The 16,501-nt window shown below is 46.0% G+C and overlaps 4 protein-coding genes across 10 annotated transcripts; 2 read left to right on the forward strand and 2 right to left on the reverse strand.

The window, feature by feature from the left end:
* The first annotated feature begins 40 nt into the window (after positions 1 to 40).
* Positions 41 to 3,256, forward strand: DIO1 (iodothyronine deiodinase 1). The gene is made up of 4 exons (XM_015870711.3): positions 41 to 384; positions 1,480 to 1,623; positions 1,960 to 2,159; positions 2,629 to 3,256. Exons 1-4 carry the CDS (start codon positions 54 to 56, stop codon positions 2,692 to 2,694), a joined length of 741 nt encoding a protein of 246 aa, XP_015726197.1. The 5' UTR covers positions 41 to 53; the 3' UTR covers positions 2,695 to 3,256.
* Positions 3,257 to 3,459: 203 nt separating this feature from the next.
* IFT25 (intraflagellar transport 25) lies at positions 3,460 to 5,042 on the reverse strand. The gene is made up of 5 exons (XM_015870715.3): positions 4,922 to 5,042; positions 4,611 to 4,717; positions 4,187 to 4,255; positions 3,985 to 4,028; positions 3,460 to 3,697 (listed from the first exon to the last, which is right to left on the reverse strand). Exons 1-5 carry the CDS (start codon positions 5,026 to 5,028, stop codon positions 3,590 to 3,592), a joined length of 435 nt encoding a protein of 144 aa, XP_015726201.1. The 5' UTR covers positions 5,029 to 5,042; the 3' UTR covers positions 3,460 to 3,589.
* A 67-nt stretch (positions 5,043 to 5,109) lies between these two features.
* Positions 5,110 to 9,820, forward strand: LRRC42 (leucine rich repeat containing 42). Of its 4 annotated transcripts, none has more exons than XR_014932858.1 (8): positions 5,110 to 5,184; positions 5,309 to 5,784; positions 7,042 to 7,325; positions 8,141 to 8,259; positions 8,664 to 8,752; positions 8,833 to 8,946; positions 9,089 to 9,173; positions 9,331 to 9,820. XR_014932858.1 is itself a non-coding variant. In XM_085511758.1 (8 exons), the coding sequence occupies exons 2-7, from the start codon at positions 5,324 to 5,326 to the stop codon at positions 9,179 to 9,181; spliced, it is 1,008 nt and encodes a 335-aa protein (XP_085367884.1). In that variant the 5' UTR covers positions 5,110 to 5,184; positions 5,309 to 5,323; the 3' UTR covers positions 9,182 to 9,221; positions 9,331 to 9,820. The 4 variants fall into 4 exon arrangements, 2 of the variants coding, with proteins under 2 accessions (XP_085367884.1, XP_015726189.1); XR_014932857.1 differs by having other exon boundaries at positions 7,042 to 7,173; positions 9,089 to 9,234; XM_085511758.1 differs by having other exon boundaries at positions 7,042 to 7,173; positions 9,089 to 9,221.
* Positions 9,821 to 11,350: 1,530 nt separating this feature from the next.
* On the reverse strand, positions 11,351 to 14,826 carry LDLRAD1 (low density lipoprotein receptor class A domain containing 1). 4 transcript variants are annotated; one of them, XR_004308169.2, is made up of 7 exons: positions 14,753 to 14,826; positions 14,317 to 14,371; positions 13,497 to 13,628; positions 13,242 to 13,379; positions 12,950 to 13,078; positions 11,898 to 12,143; positions 11,351 to 11,669 (listed from the first exon to the last, which is right to left on the reverse strand). XR_004308169.2 is itself a non-coding variant. In XM_015870714.3 (6 exons), the coding sequence occupies exons 1-6, from the start codon at positions 14,771 to 14,773 to the stop codon at positions 11,998 to 12,000; spliced, it is 621 nt and encodes a 206-aa protein (XP_015726200.1). In that variant the 5' UTR covers positions 14,774 to 14,826; the 3' UTR covers positions 11,351 to 11,997. The 4 variants fall into 4 exon arrangements, 2 of the variants coding, with proteins under 2 accessions (XP_015726200.1, XP_085367912.1); XR_014932868.1 differs by lacking the exon at positions 13,497 to 13,628; XM_015870714.3 differs by having other exon boundaries at positions 11,351 to 12,143.
* Between the last annotated feature and the right edge of the window lie 1,675 nt (positions 14,827 to 16,501).

Raw genomic sequence — 16,501 nt, forward strand, 5'->3', positions numbered from 1 at the left:
CCTCACTCCCTACCTTTGCCCCCGCTGTCTCGCTGTGCTCACTTAGAGGCACCATGTTCAGCATCAAGGTGCTCGTACACAAGCTGCTGATTCTTCTGCACGTCACCCTGTGTGTTGTTGTTGGTAAGACCATGATGGTGCTGTTCCCCGATGCCACCAAAAGGTACATCCTAAAGCTGGGCGAAAAGAGCAGGATGAACCAGAACCCCAAGTTCAGCTACGAGAACTGGGGTCCGACGTTTTTCAGCTTCCAGTATTTGCTCTTTGTGCTGAAGGTGAAGTGGAGGAGGCTGGAGGATGAAGCCTTCGAGGGACGCCCTGCTCCCAACACACCCGTGGTGGCTCTAAATGGGGAGATTCGGCACCTCTTCAGCTTCATGCGAGGTCAGTACGTCACCCTTGTACCGGTTTGGGGTTGTTCAAAGCATATATGAGGACAGGAGGCTGCCGAGGGGTTAGGGCCAAGTAGTGAGTGTTCTGCATTTCTGCCTTCCAATGAATGCTGTTACGCTGGGCGGCTGGGCCATGCACTCTCAGCTCTCTGCCTCTCGATTCCCTGAAGTAACCATCTCATTGTCCCAGATACAATATCCCTGCATGCCAACAAGTGTCCTCAGATGTCCTCCAAAGATCATAGAGACCTTGCAAAAGCCTGTCCCTACCTCGAGATCCTGAAAGCCAAGATAAATGTTTCTTTTAGGAAGATAAGACCCAGAATCAGAACCATATGCACCGAGTCACGACCGTTGGCTGTCACAGCCTGCACATACGGAAGGTCCCAGGCTAAAGCCTAGAAAGCACAGGGTGTTTTTACAGATTCAAAGGAGCTCGAAATTAAGCAGAAGTTGCTTTGTACTTTGTCCTCTGCCTCCCACTGAAATCTCTGTAGAACGTGGAATTAATCATTAAGCTGCAGTCTCTGTCTCCATGGGAGGGATTAAATCCTTCTCCAACTCTGCTTTTCTAATTGATGTGTGTATATATAGAGACAGAGAAATAAAGTAGGGTTGCGACATAGAAATAGCAGCACACGCATAGCACCTACAGGAAGACACTGTTTTTTAGCTTCTTTAAGATGCAAATCTATGCTAGCAGCAGCTTGTGAAGCTAAACTCAGCCAGAAGGAACATCTTGAATGCACTTGAGATAATCCAGCACCACCAAGGACTAAAAATCCTGCAAGTTTTCTTGAATTGAAACCTTGCAATCAATTGAACAGATGGGAATAAATGTGGGTACACATGTGCTCATTTGTGAACAGCTGCATGGATGCTCCTGCCACAGGCTTGTGTGGCTTTAGTTTAATAAATATATAAGCAAAGTTCTGTTTGGACAGGAAAATGCAGAAATACATGGAAAGCAAGCAAGCCTGTGATGTGTGACTGAGAGTGGCAGAGGCTCAATTCAGTGTATTAATTTAGTTCTGTCCTTCCTCCTTCCATCAATGTAACCACAAAGTGTCCTGTGTTTTTCTTCCAGATAACCGACCTTTAATCCTCAATTTTGGAAGCTGCACCTGACCTTCATTCATGTTAAAGTTTGATGAGTTCAACGAACTTGTCAAAGACTTCAGCTCTATAGCAGATTTCCTTATCATCTACATTGAAGAAGCTCACGCAATAGGTACAGTACAAACATCACATGAGCCTCTACCAAAACTTTTGCTATATAACATTCCCTTTAGGAAGAAAAGCAATTTAGCAGAGGAGGGAACTGCAAACAAGCAAGAATCAAAGGGGGAAAATCTCAGCTAAAATACACTCAGTATTTCTGAATCCAGGACAAAGGGAAACACTTAGGATCATTTGTCTCAAAGCTGTACCATCCTCACACTCTAAAAGAAGGACCTCTCATTTCATAGCACATTTTGATGTCAGGAGTGCATTGCAATATATGACACAGTACATCTCTACCCAACAGCTAAACTGCACTGCTAAGTACCTCTCTCGTTTGTTCCAGACGGATGGGCCTTCAAAAACAACGTTGTTATTAAAAATCACAGAAGCCTCGAGGATAGAAAAACTGCAGCACAGTTTCTTCAGCAGAAGAATCCCTTATGTCCAGTGGTTTTAGACACAATGGAAAACCTGAGCAGCTCAAAATACGCAGCGCTGCCAGAAAGACTGTATATACTTCAAGCAGGGAATGTTATCTACAAGGTAAAAACTATCAACCATAGCAAGCACAACATATCGAGATCCTTAACTGTTAAAATAAGAATGTCTTACATGTTATTCAACAGTCAGTACTTCACTCCATTTCATAGCTAGTCGTTTCACAATTCACTGTAACCACAGGGAAACAAGGACTTGTGGCAAAACCAGCCTGGGCCTTCACAATGTACATATTTGATGTACACCTCAGTCCTGCTCAAATATTTATCCTGTGGCTTATTAGAAAACCTAGCTACATCTAAATGCAAGATCCAGGCACACTCCCCTGCTCCAGGAGCCAGACATGGGCCCTGTCCCAGTTACACAGCAGGGTGTGACTTGTGCACACACCATCTCCTGTGCAACGGCTGCCGAGCAAAGGAAACCCACCCACCGCTCTGATTTAACCACTGTGCTCTAAAGGCTTCTGCTCTGTATATTTGAGCTTCACTGTATAATTTTATTGCCTTTGCAGGGAGGAGTGGGGCCTTGGAATTACCACCCCCAGGAAATACGCACCGTCTTGGAAAAACTGAAATAGAAAGAGGACATCAGAGTGAAGACTATATGGATACAGAAGGTCAAGGGATAAAGCTTTCACAGACCTGAGAGTTAAAAAAAAACAAAACAAAACACTAAAATCTCAAAATCCAAGAAACAACTAGAAAGAGAACAACGCATGTGCATTTAGAGAGCATCCGTATCGTGGTTCACCATTCATGTGTCTGGAGATGTTCAGCTCTGTTGTCAGTCAGCTGTTATGACTGGACACCAACATCTACATTCTTTAAGAATACGGTGCAGGTTCAACCTTCGTGGTGGTGACATTTGCAAGAGCCAATTTCAGGCAAAACAACTGATTTCACATCATTAAGTTTCTCTGTCTCTCTCGCATACAAACCATGTTCCTAAACGTTCAGTTTCTCTCACCTCAGAAGGCTTCTGAATGACACAATCTCTGGACATTTGTTTCTATAATATTTGTTATGACAGTCACAGCATAAAGCACTGACAGCTGTGACCTGATTTCAGAAAATATTTTTAGAAACAAAGGATTGATCTGCCGTTACTCGAACAAATAAACAAACAAACCTCTCAGAGCAGCACAGCTCTCGCTTGGTTTCTGTTCCCCTCTGGTTATTTGCAAGCATTAGTAGCTTACATTCATCCTATTAAACAGTTTATTTTGAGTTAATGAGCAAATTTCCAGTATAAGAACTTCTGAAGAGCTTCTTTGACAGTAAGAAGTAATACCTCTCATTTAAGTATTTCACACCTTTTCTACTCAGAGTGTAAGGGAAACATCTCACAGGAAACTGAGCTTTAATTCATGTATTAACAAAGTCTGACCTAAACACAGTTTGTAATAAATATTTCTTATGATAGAGATACGAAAATATAATACCAAAAAGAAGAGGTACAAATTTAAGCCAGACTTAAGTGTCTTCTGCTGTGCCCTCTGCCATCACCCTGTGCACCGACACAAAATGATCGAAGGCGGATTTGATGATGAATCGCAAATAAGTGGCCTGAAAATCAGGAAGCTGTAAAGAAAAGGAGAAATAACGTTAGCTCATTCTTGGTAGTAACGTAACTATCAAACTACTTACAGAAGCTCATGACAAAGATAGAGATGTTTGTTTCCAAATGAGAGGTAAGTTCAGTTCTTTTAGTAACTTGAGGTGCCATTTCACACCATCATCAACAGAGAAGCAGCAGCAAAGGGCAATACATCTAATGTCAGCTTGGCAATAATCGTGTCTTTCTCATAGCTTCCACCCAGTTAGTTTAGACATCCCACCCCATGACGGTGTATCCCGTGTATACTCACAGGAAATTCTTCCATTTGAAGCTGTCCTTCCGTGTGCTGCAAATCTAGAAAACATGGGTTTGTTTTCAGCAAATAATAAGGAACAGGGTGCAGTGCTGGGAGAAATTCACCAGGTTGAAGGGCCTGTAACCCTCATGCAGCATTCTATGTCTGCAAACAGCAATGTAGCCCAAGTGCCACCGCTTCATGCTCAGAGCTTTACCTTTTTCAACGCACTCTTTAAAGTCTACTGGGTCTTTAGATACGCTTCTTTCAATCCTCAAGCTCCGCACTAAAATACAGATGCATTTAAAGTATCAGTATAAATGCTGAGGTTTACGGGATCTTTATGTTTGTTGCATCATGTTTCATCTACAAAGTACCTTATAATTAACGCCTGCTCTAATGTAGGGGATAGGAAGTGTTTCAGAGACGTGGGGATGTGACACTGAGGGACATGGGCAGTGGGTCATGGAGGGGGAAACTGAGAGGTCTTCTCCAGCCTTAATGGTTCTGTGATGTATTAATGCATTAATGTGTATTAAATGTGACTATTCAGAACTAAGACGGTGCTGTGAGTGTGTACATATAAGCAGAGATATGTGCCCCAAACAACGTGAGCCATGTGCTGCTATGGGAGCCCTTACCCAGGTAGCACTGGATGCCCACTTTGCTGATGGTCACACGCTTTGGAAATCCAATGATGAACTCCTGCGGGAACATCCCTGTTGTCGTCCAGAACGTGTCGGAACTTCTGTGGAGAAAACAGCACAAAAGCACCCGCTGCGGCTCATTGCTTACGACCAATAAACAGAATAAAGAGTGGAAAGCCGCTCTATGTGGGGTGCTGTAACCGAACGGCCGTGTGCAGCGGGGCTGCTGTGCTGCAGGGCCGGATTCAGCTCATGGTTATGAGCCCTGTGAGCAGCATCCCACGATCCCGGCCCGCAGCCCTCACCCGTCCGCCACGTTCCGGGCCGGGTGCTCCGTGTCGCTGGATGTGGCCATGACGAGGGCAGCTCCCGCCGCGCTCAGACACCAGTCAGCGGCCCGCATCCTCACCATGGAGCTGGGAAAGCAAAGGACGGAACCCAACAGGAGGCCGGCAACCGAACGGCGCCGCCCCCCGCTGCCCGCCCCCGGCTCGGCCCCGCGATGGGCGGCGGGAGCGGGCGGAGCGGCCCGGCCGGGTGACGGCGTGTCGGGGCGGCCCCGGGGCAGGTAACGGGGGGTCGGGATCCCGCTCAGCTCCCCCCGCAGCCCGGCCCGGCTCCTGCTCGCTCTCGGGCCCCTTCCCCAGCCCCCGCCCCCGGCAGCTTTACCCACCTCTGGCTTCTTTTCGCAGTGCTGGACGTGGGGAATGTCGTACTGGCTCCACTCGGCTGCCGGGCCGATCTACGTGCGTGAACGTGGGGAGCTGCGCGTGGTGAGCCCGGGTGCGGGCGGCATCCAGAACGGGGCCCGCACAGCGCGGCCTGTCCGCCTGTTCCCCGCTGGGTTCTCCGTGGAGCTGCGTCTGAACGGGGAGGACGACAGGGCCAGGAGGCCGAGGACCGAGCACTTCATCTTCACCTACACCAAGGAGGGCAACCTGCGCTACTCGGCCAAGTCCCTGTTCAGCCTGGTGCTGGCCTACATCTCCGACAACGTTGACCACATCGACTCGCTGGTGGGTTTCCCGGAGCAGATCGCAGAGAAGCTCTTTTCGGCCGCAGAAGCGAGGCAGAAATTCACAGAACCCGTGACGGGACTGCGAGCCCTGCAGAAGTTCACCGAGGCGTATGGCAGCTTGGTGCTGTGCTCCTTGTGTCTGCGGAACAGGTAGGAGCACCCAGTGACACATCAGCATCTGTGCTGCTGTGCTTCAGGTTCTCTTGTTTTCTCTCAATCTCAAACATCCACAGTTTCTTTTCCTACTAGAGTGCCTCACCAAGCTGAAAACTGGGCCTGCTTTTAAAGCTTTGCTCCTGCTGAAGTCTTGGGCAGCGATATAATGAGTCTGCCTTCCATCTATACATTCAGAAAGGGCTGCTTTATTCAGTTTAAACTCAAAGGACAGGCACGTTTATCTGCAGTGCCAAGCACAGCAGGAATGTTTGAGCAGAGGTCAATTACCTTGTTTTATCCCTTCAAGGTACTCCCTCTTTTAGTACAGGTACCTTTTATGAGCTCCATTCAGAAATGGAATTACCTCTGGCATATTTTATCATTAAAACAAGCTCGGTTAAATGTCAAATCTTTGAAATCCAGGAAGTAAGACGCTAAGACATGTTTTATGAGCCTCATTTCTAAGAGCCCACTCATAGTAAAACTCGCATTACCTATCAAGAACTGTCTTGTATTCCAACTGCCTTCCACCCATCTGAGCTGCGTGGCAGAGGGATGTGGTGGAGTGCTTCAGTATGGGCACCAGCACAGAGAAAATGCTCTTATTCACATAGGCAAAAAGGTTCCAGGGATTATAGTAAGCACCCCTAATTTCACCGCTGAGAATGTTCTCCTCAGGGATTGCTTTGCCATGGGGGCGAAGAGGTAAATTCAGGAGATATTAGTGAGTTGAGGGATTGTCTTGCCATAAACACAGGGGAGATGGAGGTAGGTGATATTACAGCGCATTCCCATCTCTAAATCTCCTGCTGAATAGTTCCGGCACAGATGCTTGCGTGGCTGCAGAGTGAATCGGATCAGAGAACCAACACAGCCAAAGAAAATAACCCGCTGTGTAACTGCTGCCTGGGGTGCAGCCACAGCTCTGGTTGGAGTCCAGCGAGCAATGGTCTGTAAATAAGCCCCTATATATAATATAGGGCCCAATTATATATAGCGATGCTTGCAAGTCGAAGTCTTAATCATTAGTCTGGTACTCTGTCAAAGCAAGTGTGCTATCCGTTGGAGGAGAAGCTGGGAGCTCAGGTGCTTTGTAGGCAGAACAGTGTTTGAAAGGCAGTTACAACAGCTGGCTGATCTCTGTCAACTTCTGCATAGATATGTGAGAAATAACTGCATTATGCTTGTATTTGAGAGCATGGGACCTTTATTATCCTCCTCAACAGCGATAGCTTCTTTTGTTCCTTACAGATACCTGGTTATCTCTGAAAAGCTGGAAGAAATCAAGTCTTTCCGGGAGCTGACCTGTTTGGATCTTTCCTGTTGTAAACTTGGAGATGACCATGAACTTTTGGAACACCTCACTAAAGAGGCTCTGTCGAGGTACTCATTGCTTCACATGTACCAAGAAAGGACGTTTGCTTTTGCTGCTACTAAACAGTTCAAAGAATCGGGCTGTGACTTTGAAGGAAAATGTCACAGGCAGCAGCGTTTAAGGCTGAAGATTTGGGTTGTTGATAAAACCTGCACCTGAGGTAAACAAAATACAGAACTTACTGTACACGAAGCACGTGATCCAAAGGACACGCTGAATCTCAAAGGTCCTCCCAGTGTGCAAGTTAACTTACTGCTCGTGTATAAATCAGCTTCTTGCAGTATCAGTTGTCAGCTAATATAAATGCACCCTGAGCATTTGGAACAGCTTCACATGGTTGTTTCCTTCATTAAGGGAGAACTTTTATCAGCCCAATTTTTAACTGTTGTGCCAGATGGAGATTCCTGCAAGCACCAGGCTGAATATTTCATTAATTGGCAGTTTAGTATTGCAACATTTACTTTCTAAAGATTAGAAAGTAGCCGACTTGGGAAATCAGAAGGCAGGAAGCTGCTGATTGAGGATATTGTGTTAGTGCAAAAACTTCAGTGCGTTTTGAGATGAGAATTTGTCTTAAAGTGCTCTGAAGAATGTTGTAAAGCTGTGGTTTCCCCAGAGTCCATCTGTGGTGATACTGTACCGCTCACCGGAACATCGTCACTGTCTCTCTTAACAAATCTGTCCTCTCCCATTTCAACAAGCGTGACAGAAAGGTTCAGAGTCTTGAGCGGAGATGGGCTGTCCTAATTCAAATAGCTCCAATTAATAAACAACCTTCTTGTCTCTGATACATGATTGTTTCCCCTACCAACCCAAGCTTCTTTCTTGCTCTGTTAATTATTTATTATGTTTTTATTATCTACTGAAGAGCTGCTTCAAGAAGAGCCCCAACTTTCCACATAGGCTTTAAGACAATGTGCCAAACCATCTCAATAATCTGACTATAAACTCTATTCTTTGTATTGCTCCTCACAGTGTAAAACAGCTTCTCCTGAAAGACAACGCTCTGTCAGACGCGGGCCTTCGCAGGATGACAGCACCAGTACGAGTACTGAAAAAGGGACTTCAGAATCTCCTGGTGTTAGATTTGTCTTGTAAGTGCTTTGTGGCATAGTATTGGTAGCCAAATGTGCCCTATTTGGTGAATAATTTCTACTTATTATAGATGGAATACATAGTATTTAGCAATTCCCAACCCCAGGTTTCAGCAGTAACGTTCCACACAAGGCACTGGTCACTCTAAGTCCAGCCACTTGCCACTTAACATAAACATCTTTAAGCATTTGAAAGTAGTATTGTAAAACCCGTCTTTTGATTATTAGAGGAAAAATACCAGGTTTGACTCAGTTTCCAAATATCAAGCATACAACAACAACAACAACAACAACAAAAAAGGCCAAAATATTTAAATATCAGCTTTTGAATACATAGTTTCTTGGCGTTCTGACCATTAACTCTCCACATACGGCAACTTAAATAACTTTACTTGACCTTCCAGGTAACCCTAAAATCACAGATGTGGGAATTGGATACCTTCTCTGTTTCAAGAAGTTGAGATGTTTGGACATTTCTGAGACAGGCCTCAAGGTGAGAGAGCTTCCAAGCTTATTGGACAAGTGCAATCAAATGCTCCCCCACTCTGACTGCTTTATTTCCTTATTCGCTAGGATGTGAATGCTGTTGTTAAGCGGATTCAAACGCAGATAGGCTTGGTTCAATCCAAAGTGCCTCTGAAAGAATTTGATCATAGTAACTGCAAAACAGAGGGATGGGCAGAACAGGTATGGAGCTTTAAATCTATCTTACTCGACAGAAACTGTCCTAATTTAATACCTGTGGGGTATTAAATCACTGAATAGGATATAATTGTTCTAGGTGATATTTCTACAAACATTACCATGACTCCTTCACATCTTATTTCAGACAGTTCTGCAGTGGGAGCAGGCAGTTATGGAGGCCATGAAGCCACAAGAAGACTTGAGGTCCAGAACAGCAGCTCAGCGCTTCTGTACGTAACTGCATAGAAACCACATCATTTAATCGTTGTCTTTGACCAGTCAGTATTCCAGGTTGGCTTAGCCAGAATAATTTGCAACACAAGTGTGTGTTTTACAGCATAATCCTAATTCCCCCTAAATCTAAACACTTATTTTCCCCCTCTCTAGATGGCAAGACACACAGAATGGAGGAAGTGGTCAAACACAAGCTGGTGGAAGCAGAAACAAAAGCATCTGGAAACTTACAGTTTTATAAGGAAGACGTTCAAAATTGCCATTTACCTTTGAAAAAGGAGGTTGTGGGCAGCCATGAATTAAAGAACAATAAAAAAAGAGCTTTGGCAGAACAAGAGAGAGAAAGGACTTCTAAACAGAAGCATCTGTGCCTCACTGTGGAGGACTGGGATTTGTTAAATACCTACTGAGTCAGAAAGAAGAAGGTCTTTTGTTTGTTGTTTTCTTGCTGATGACAGAGTTTAGATGCATTGAAAGGCAGTAACAAAGGAGAGCAGTATTGTTGCATCTGGTTGTTGTGATGGGCTTGTGGGCTGACCTATGCTCGGGGAGGGAGGGCAGGGTCATTGAAGAGAGTGGTGATTCTGCTGTATATTTTCAATACATAATTTTTTTCAAATAAAGTTTTTAGTGTCATCCTTAACTCATTTTTCTGACAGAAATGTTCACAAAAACGCTGCTGTTATTCGTTCTTGTCGCCTCAGGGGCAGAAGACTTACCAACCTAGCTGAAAATAAAGGTGCACTGAGCACGTTAGGTGCAGTGGGCCTTTAACAGTGCTGGTGGTACAGAAAATTCAGCCTGTGAGCACGAGGCTGTGCCTGACAGCTCTGACAAAGGGAGGAAGCAAACAGGATAAGCACAGGCCCCAGGGGAGGGAGCAAAGCAGAGAGGCAGTGAACCCCCCTCCCTTGGTTATGTAGTTACTGCAGAAATCCAAACAGAAGTCCCCTATCTCCCTCCTTTTAATCCAAGAAAGGAACACTGAAGGGGGTTACGGAAGAGATTAAACTCTACAGTTTTAATATGACACACCTTGTCTTATAAGCTCATTCTACTTGTGTTTTATGCTTTAAAACCTACTCTCAGTACTTATACGTGCCTGTAAAATGCTATCTACGCTTGACCATCTAAAACACCCAGCAAGTGCCTACAAAGGACGGATGCTCAGAGTTATTTTGCATTCGTCTGCCCAAAGCCAGGAGTACAGCTGTAACACTGCAGGTTTATCATAGAAACACACGGGACAGGAATCAAATCAAAACCAAGGTACACAGTGGCTGTGAACTGCACTTGAGAGCTTCCTTGGGTCCTTTAGGGCCAAGAACTTAAATAGGTTTCCTCCACTGGTGCTTATTTAGAGGATCCCTTCCTTTTACACAGCATTTATCAGAGTACAGTGACAACAAAAGCAGCTCATCCTTGGAAATGGCAAAGATGCCGAGAAAGGAACTTTGCCCCTAGAGCACATAGAGATGAGAGAGGAGCCTTTCTCTCTTTGCTCCTTTCCTGCTGAAGTTCCCTCAGAAAAGGGCTACAAACAAACACACTTGCATTCAAGCTCTACATTTTTTCCCAGAAACTCCAAACTATTTATAGCTTCCTCTGAAGACATCAGCCCTCTTCTGAGGCAAATAACAGCACCAGCGGTGACTTAGCAGAACAGCTTGACAGGCATCCTCCTCCCAACCACAGTGACTACAAGAAGCCAGGATTTACCAACCCCAAGTCAGCCTGGTTGCAATGTTAGACACCAGTGATTTTTCTAGCAAAAATGTGCGTTTCTGCCTCATGTTTTGACAGGGCGGGAGCCTGAATGTGAGAAACATTTACCTAAGACACTCTCCACCACTCTTTGAGCTGCAGCACTGAGCACAGTGCAGTGATGTTGTACCAACACAGAGAAAGCCACCCATCCTACCTGGCACGGAAAAGAACAGACTATTCAACATGGCTCTAGACATGGCTCTAGACATCCCCATAGTACCTGTTCCACTGTGCTGAGTTCTGCTGTTTCATTCCAGGTGAAGCATGAGTCAGAGCACAGTGCAGCTATTTATAAAGGACCTTTCAGAGCCATGGCTGTATCCCAGCTACAAATTAGAACAAACATTCACCATTTATACAGGTCACGGAGAGATGCTGAGTTACAGATCACAGGACAGAGCAGAAATGAGTGAAGTGGGATTTATTTTTGAAGATCTATGACCTGGAATGGCTGCAGGAAGAACTGTGCCCAGTGGTTTTTTGGGGCCTGGAACAGTAAATCTGGGATTGATGTTTCAGACACAGACAAGGCTCTCAAAAGAACAGAGGAAGACCACAGCTTTCTTACATTTCTATGGCATGTCTGTACCTAAATACCTTGTGGGTGCTGTGAAGGCAGTCCTGCAGCACTGGCACAGGAGCAAGCTGAGCAGAACCCACGTCATCCCATGGCCTGGCAGCAGCTCTTGTTCTTCTTTCTTCTTCTCTCTGTTCCAAGGCTGCAACTGATTTTGTTCCCCTCCTTTTTCACTTTCTAACTGCACTATAACACATCTCAATCCAACAGCTGCTCATTAAGCACCAAGCTGCCACTCTGCACCCCCAGAGCCCCAAGAGATGTATGTGCTCAGGAGAACCCACAGAGGCATCCCACAGCTGATGTCCAGCCTGCGGCACTGGGATGCCAGCAGCATAACACCCATTTCTGCTGCAGGCCTGTAGCAGCTGCTCACCTGGGCCTGCTTGTGCCAGAGCTTCCAGGGTGGTGACACAGCAGGAAGTGACAGTGCAGGAAGCACCTTGCCACGTCTAATGCTTCTTGGTGCTCAGACCTCACGGCCTGCAGATGTACTCGTCCGACCAGCTCACGCAGTGCTGCACACCATCCCGGCACTGCGCCCTGGGCACACAGGAGCAGTATTGGTAGTGAACAGGGCTGCAGCTCCACCACGCTGGGCCGCAGGGAGGGCAGGCAGCCACTGCAAGGACAAGAAACCAGGAAGAAAAATGCTGCAGCACTCACAGGCACCTTCTTCCTTACACCATTTAAATCCACAACAGCTACTGAGAAGCCATCAGGGATGACCCTGAGTCTGTGAATCTACCAAGCAGACACTGCAATGATCTTTGTGGCAGAGATGGGATCCTGGGAGCAATGACCAGCTGTAATTTGTTTGTTTAGCTGGCTACCCTACAGAAAGTGCTGTCAGAGGTTCAAAACCTCAGGGGTGATTTAGGAACAAATCTGCTACTTGATTTTGAGCACAGCTGGATTTAAATCACAGAGGTGTACACTCAGTCCCCCTTAGTCTTAGGGACAAACAAAGCAAAGACCGGTTTTGAATAGTTGGTGCTACCTACAGATCTGCATCAAGATGAAACTGCTCAGTGCTCAGCAAGTCACAAAGATGGGATGATTTTGGGGGCTGGGAGCAAAGAATCAAAGAATCATTTGGGTTGGAAAAGACCTTGAAGATTATCAAGTCATGTCAACCTGGCACATCAAGTCCCACCAGTATAGCACGTACCTTAAGCATCACAGCCATAGAGCTGTAGTGCCATTTAGGCTGGAAAAGCCTTTTGAAGCACAGAGACTCTCCCCTCTCAACTGCCTCCAGCCTCTGGCACTGGATGTGAAGAAGCCCACGTGCTTTGTCTCTATTTTGTGTTTCAGAGGACATCAGCATCCAGACTTTTCCAAGAGCACCAGTGAGCACCAACCCCACAAAACCTCCTCAGCCTATCAGCATATCTTTCACTAAATGCAGCTCAAAGGCAGACTTACAGCTCCCCGTCTCATCAGAGCAGTCTCCACAGTCATTCATCCCATTACATCTCTGGTCAGCATAGACCCAGCGCTTCGAGTTACTGCAGTGAAAAATCAGGTATGCTGGCAGGCTGCGGGGCAGGTCACCTGCAAGGGCAAAGGCCACGATGAGCTCCTGCAGGTACAGATGTACCTGCTGGAACAGGCACAGGCAGCACCAAAGTGTTTCAAGAATGGCCCTGTAGGTGAGACAGGTCTTTGGAGCTCAGTAGGAAGACCAGTGTGAGAGGATCATAACAAAACAGCTCACCACAGAGTTTCTCCTGCTCATCCTCTCCATTTCTGCAGTTGGCAGCTCCATCACAGACATGGCTGGCTGGGATGCAGGTCACTCTGTCATCGCACAAGAAGCCTGTCCAGTTATGAGTGGCTACACAGTGGCGGTTCACTGAAAGCACAGCAAGAAACACCTTCTGACACTGCCATGTTCACAGCTGGTATGGGGAACACCCCCCATAGCACCAGGCCCCCCTCACCACACTAATCATGACCCCTGGGGACCAACCCGGTGCATGTGGCTGCAGTCCCAGTGCGATTGCCAGGCCCACGATGGCCACTATGGCAGCCAGGAGCAGCAGCACAATGAAGGCCCGTCTCGGTGGGCAGCACAGGCGGGCACAGCGCGGCTGGCAGCAGCCTGTTGGGAAGCAAAGGTGGGAAGTAACGAGCTTTGATCTAACAGCCAGGATTTCTTAGCTGTGCCTCATGTACTTAATTGCTATGTGCTGTACGAATATAAGACGCACCATTTGCTCTACTGCAAAGGGACTCAAGGAAGCAGTAACCATCCCCTACATCAAGTGCAAGCAGGAATCAAAGGCAGAACACTGCAGCTTAAAAGGTAAGTGGCAGATACAGACATGCTGCAGTTCATAGGGCAATACCTTTAACCAGTAGGCAGAATGGCTGCAAATAGACACAAGTATAAATTAATGGCAGCGAGGAGACACTGTTGCAAGCCAATCTACAGGCTTATTATCAACTGCATGTGATCTCACTTTCTTCTTAATGTGGACAAAATTTGCTGAAGCCCAGCTATTAAAACGTATAAAACCTATAGAAATCTCATTACAAGCCTCTTTTGTAAAAGGTAATAACACATATCATGATGCTATACCCTAAGTCTGCCACCTCCAGGCCAGCAGAAAGCATCTTAAGTCTATTAATTTCATAGCCTGGATGTTTCACTACAGAGGGGTGGGAAGAAAAAAAGAAACACAACAGTCCCATCACATCATAAATACTCCCTGCATTTTACATTACAGAGACAGGCTCCAGTGATTTAGAATTCAATAACAAATATATTAAGCTTGGCATTTTGTTACCTTGTTCTTCAGAGGACGACTCGGCTGAATCAAAAGTAGTTACATCACCATTTCTCTAGAAGTAAAAGAATAAAACACCGTATCCAGAAGTAGCATGTGAGCACACAATGTCTGCTTTACCAACCCTGGTACCATCCCACCCATGAATGAGTACATGGATAAATATTGATATACATGTTTTACATAGAAACAAAAGTTGGCTCGGAGCAATCAGATTCCTTTTCAGATCTCAGTAACCCATTTACACAACAAACACTAAGGCAAGTCCAGAGCTTGATGCCAATAATGTTGTACCGATACCCTTTCATATCAAATTAGGTGAAGTAGACAGGACTGGAAAATAGAAGCCACTGATAGAGAGGTCAGACAAACAACGTTATCAAGGACACGTGTATTTTAGGGAAGTCACACAAGATTTTCATGAAAAGGTTCGTACCTGGGGGTGAGTTCTGTTCATTCCTCCTGGAGCTCCAGCCTTCAGAGCAGCTCAGAACACAGGAAGCTTTCTGCACCCTAAAATGCAGCCATGGTACCAACATATACCATCTCTGATGTAAGCAATGTTACCAGGAGACAGAAAGCAACACGAGGAGGGAAGCAAGAAGCACCGTGCTACCCAGTACAAGGCAGGCAGGCTGAGCCCCTGCCCTGGTTGAAAGCAGGGCTTTGTTTGCTTCTCCCTCCTCCCAGCTCCGCCTTGGCTCCATGACAGGGTATGAGGCAAATGGAAACTTCCCATACTGACAACCCCATTGCTGCTCCTGATGTGTGGAAGATGAATGTTCACCCCCAGCTGATGCAGCTTGCATTCACCTTGATGCCAGCCAGGTACTGAAGGGAATGAGCAGAAAGCCTGAGGAAATGGAATCAGATCACCCTCACCCAAAACACCTTTCTGCAGCTCATTCCCAAACTAGGGCTAACCCACTGTAGCAGCATAACCCCAGGCTCTTGCAAGAGCTGGACAGGATACACCCATCTGGAATAGCTTTTTGCTTGGGCAATAAGCACAGACATAGAATATCCTCTGGCATCCTCTCCTTTACTTCCATACATGGATTTTCAGGCCTGCATCCTTAGCTCTGCTTGTAGCTTGCCTGGAATAGACTGCACCACTCAGAACTGGTTGCAGGTTTCAGCACAGTGCTTTGCAGTTTCAAGGGCAAGATGCCACAAGTTCACGTCCCACTTGCTCACAGAAGAGTTCACTCCTGAACCTGAAGACTCAAACACTCTGAATTGCTGCCACCCTGGAAAGTAACAACCCACCCCAAGCACTCACAGAACTACCTGACCAGGGCTTGGGAAACATTGGCAGCTGCATTACCTAGAAGCTGGCACCAAGATAGACTCACTAAATTAACTGTTTCAAAGCACCAAACAATGCCTGATATGGACTAACAATTGTTGCTACTTCCTTCTCCATCCCCAAACACACAAATTATTGCTGACTGAATTATTACACGTTTCCTGACAACACCTGCCAACCCCACACACACCTGCTCAGAGAACTTCAGAGAATAACAGATCAAAGGTTAAAAACACTCTCAAATTCCAGATTCTGATTCTCTCTATGGAGAAGGTTCAGATTTTTAATCATTGCTATAGAATGAATATTTCAAGCCTTAGAATAGCTGTCGGACTTGACACCTACCATGACCTATTTCCTACATGAAGGTTATCAAGCTCAGCTGTAACCAAGCAGGTAGTTGGGTTTAGAGCAGTTATACCACATCAGACCGTGAGTTCAAGAACATAACGAGAACACGGTAACAAACGCAAGCAAGGCTTTCTGAAGTTCAAGATCTTGGCCAAAGATCAGGGAGGCTGAAAAGGTAACAAAGGTAACATCACGTATGATGCAAGACCAGTGATGACTCCATCACCTAAACCACAAAACCTAACCCGCTCCCCAAAACGTACCATGGCAGCAATGAACTGCACCTGTTGAGATTGATGCCTTGCTCATGTCACAGTGGTTCAATTCAAGAGCTGATGAAAGTTCAACTGAACACATGCCTAAAGAGGACAGAAAATGCTTTCCTCCTGCAATTTCGAACATTTAAGGCCCTTCATTTAAATAACGGTGTTGGGCAGAGATCAAACCCAAATTGCAGCCTCTGAGAACAAAGATGTTAGAAAGTTAAACATAAAATAAATAGGACAAGCTATTTTTACCAAGTCC

This window comes from Coturnix japonica, chromosome 11 (genome assembly GCF_054131305.1).
Source record: "Coturnix japonica strain WE chromosome 11, WE-NBRP24, whole genome shotgun sequence".
Classification (NCBI taxonomy): Eukaryota; Metazoa; Chordata; class Aves; order Galliformes; family Phasianidae; genus Coturnix; species Coturnix japonica.

Bases quoted from the DNA above. Each gene is read 5' to 3' on its own strand.
- IFT25 (XM_015870715.3), bottom strand. From the start codon at position 5,028: ATGGTGAGGATGCGGGCCGCTGACTGGTGTCTGAGCGCGGCGGGAGCT. The intron at 4,256-4,610 runs GTAAGGGCTCCC...TCTGTATTTTAG, and splicing joins GGGCATCCAGTGCTACCTGG to TGCGGAGCTTGAGGATTGAA. The intron at 3,698-3,984 runs GTGAGTATACAC...TTTTCTTTACAG, and splicing joins TTCAAATGGAAGAATTTCCT to CTTCCTGATTTTCAGGCCAC.
- LRRC42 (XM_015870703.2), top strand. From the start codon at position 5,324: ATGTCGTACTGGCTCCACTCGGCTGCCGGGCCGATCTACGTGCGTGAA. The intron at 5,785-7,041 runs GTAGGAGCACCC...TGTTCCTTACAG, and splicing joins TCCTTGTGTCTGCGGAACAG to ATACCTGGTTATCTCTGAAA. The intron at 7,174-8,140 runs GTACTCATTGCT...TGCTCCTCACAG, and splicing joins ACTAAAGAGGCTCTGTCGAG to TGTAAAACAGCTTCTCCTGA.
- LDLRAD1 (XM_015870714.3), bottom strand. From the start codon at position 14,773: ATGAACAGAACTCACCCCCAG. The intron at 14,372-14,752 runs GTACGAACCTTT...TTTTACTTCTAG, and splicing joins TGAACAGAACTCACCCCCAG to AGAAATGGTGATGTAACTAC. The intron at 12,144-12,949 runs GTAAGTCTGCCT...TTGTCCTTGCAG, and splicing joins CTCTGATGAGACGGGGAGCT to TGGCTGCCTGCCCTCCCTGC.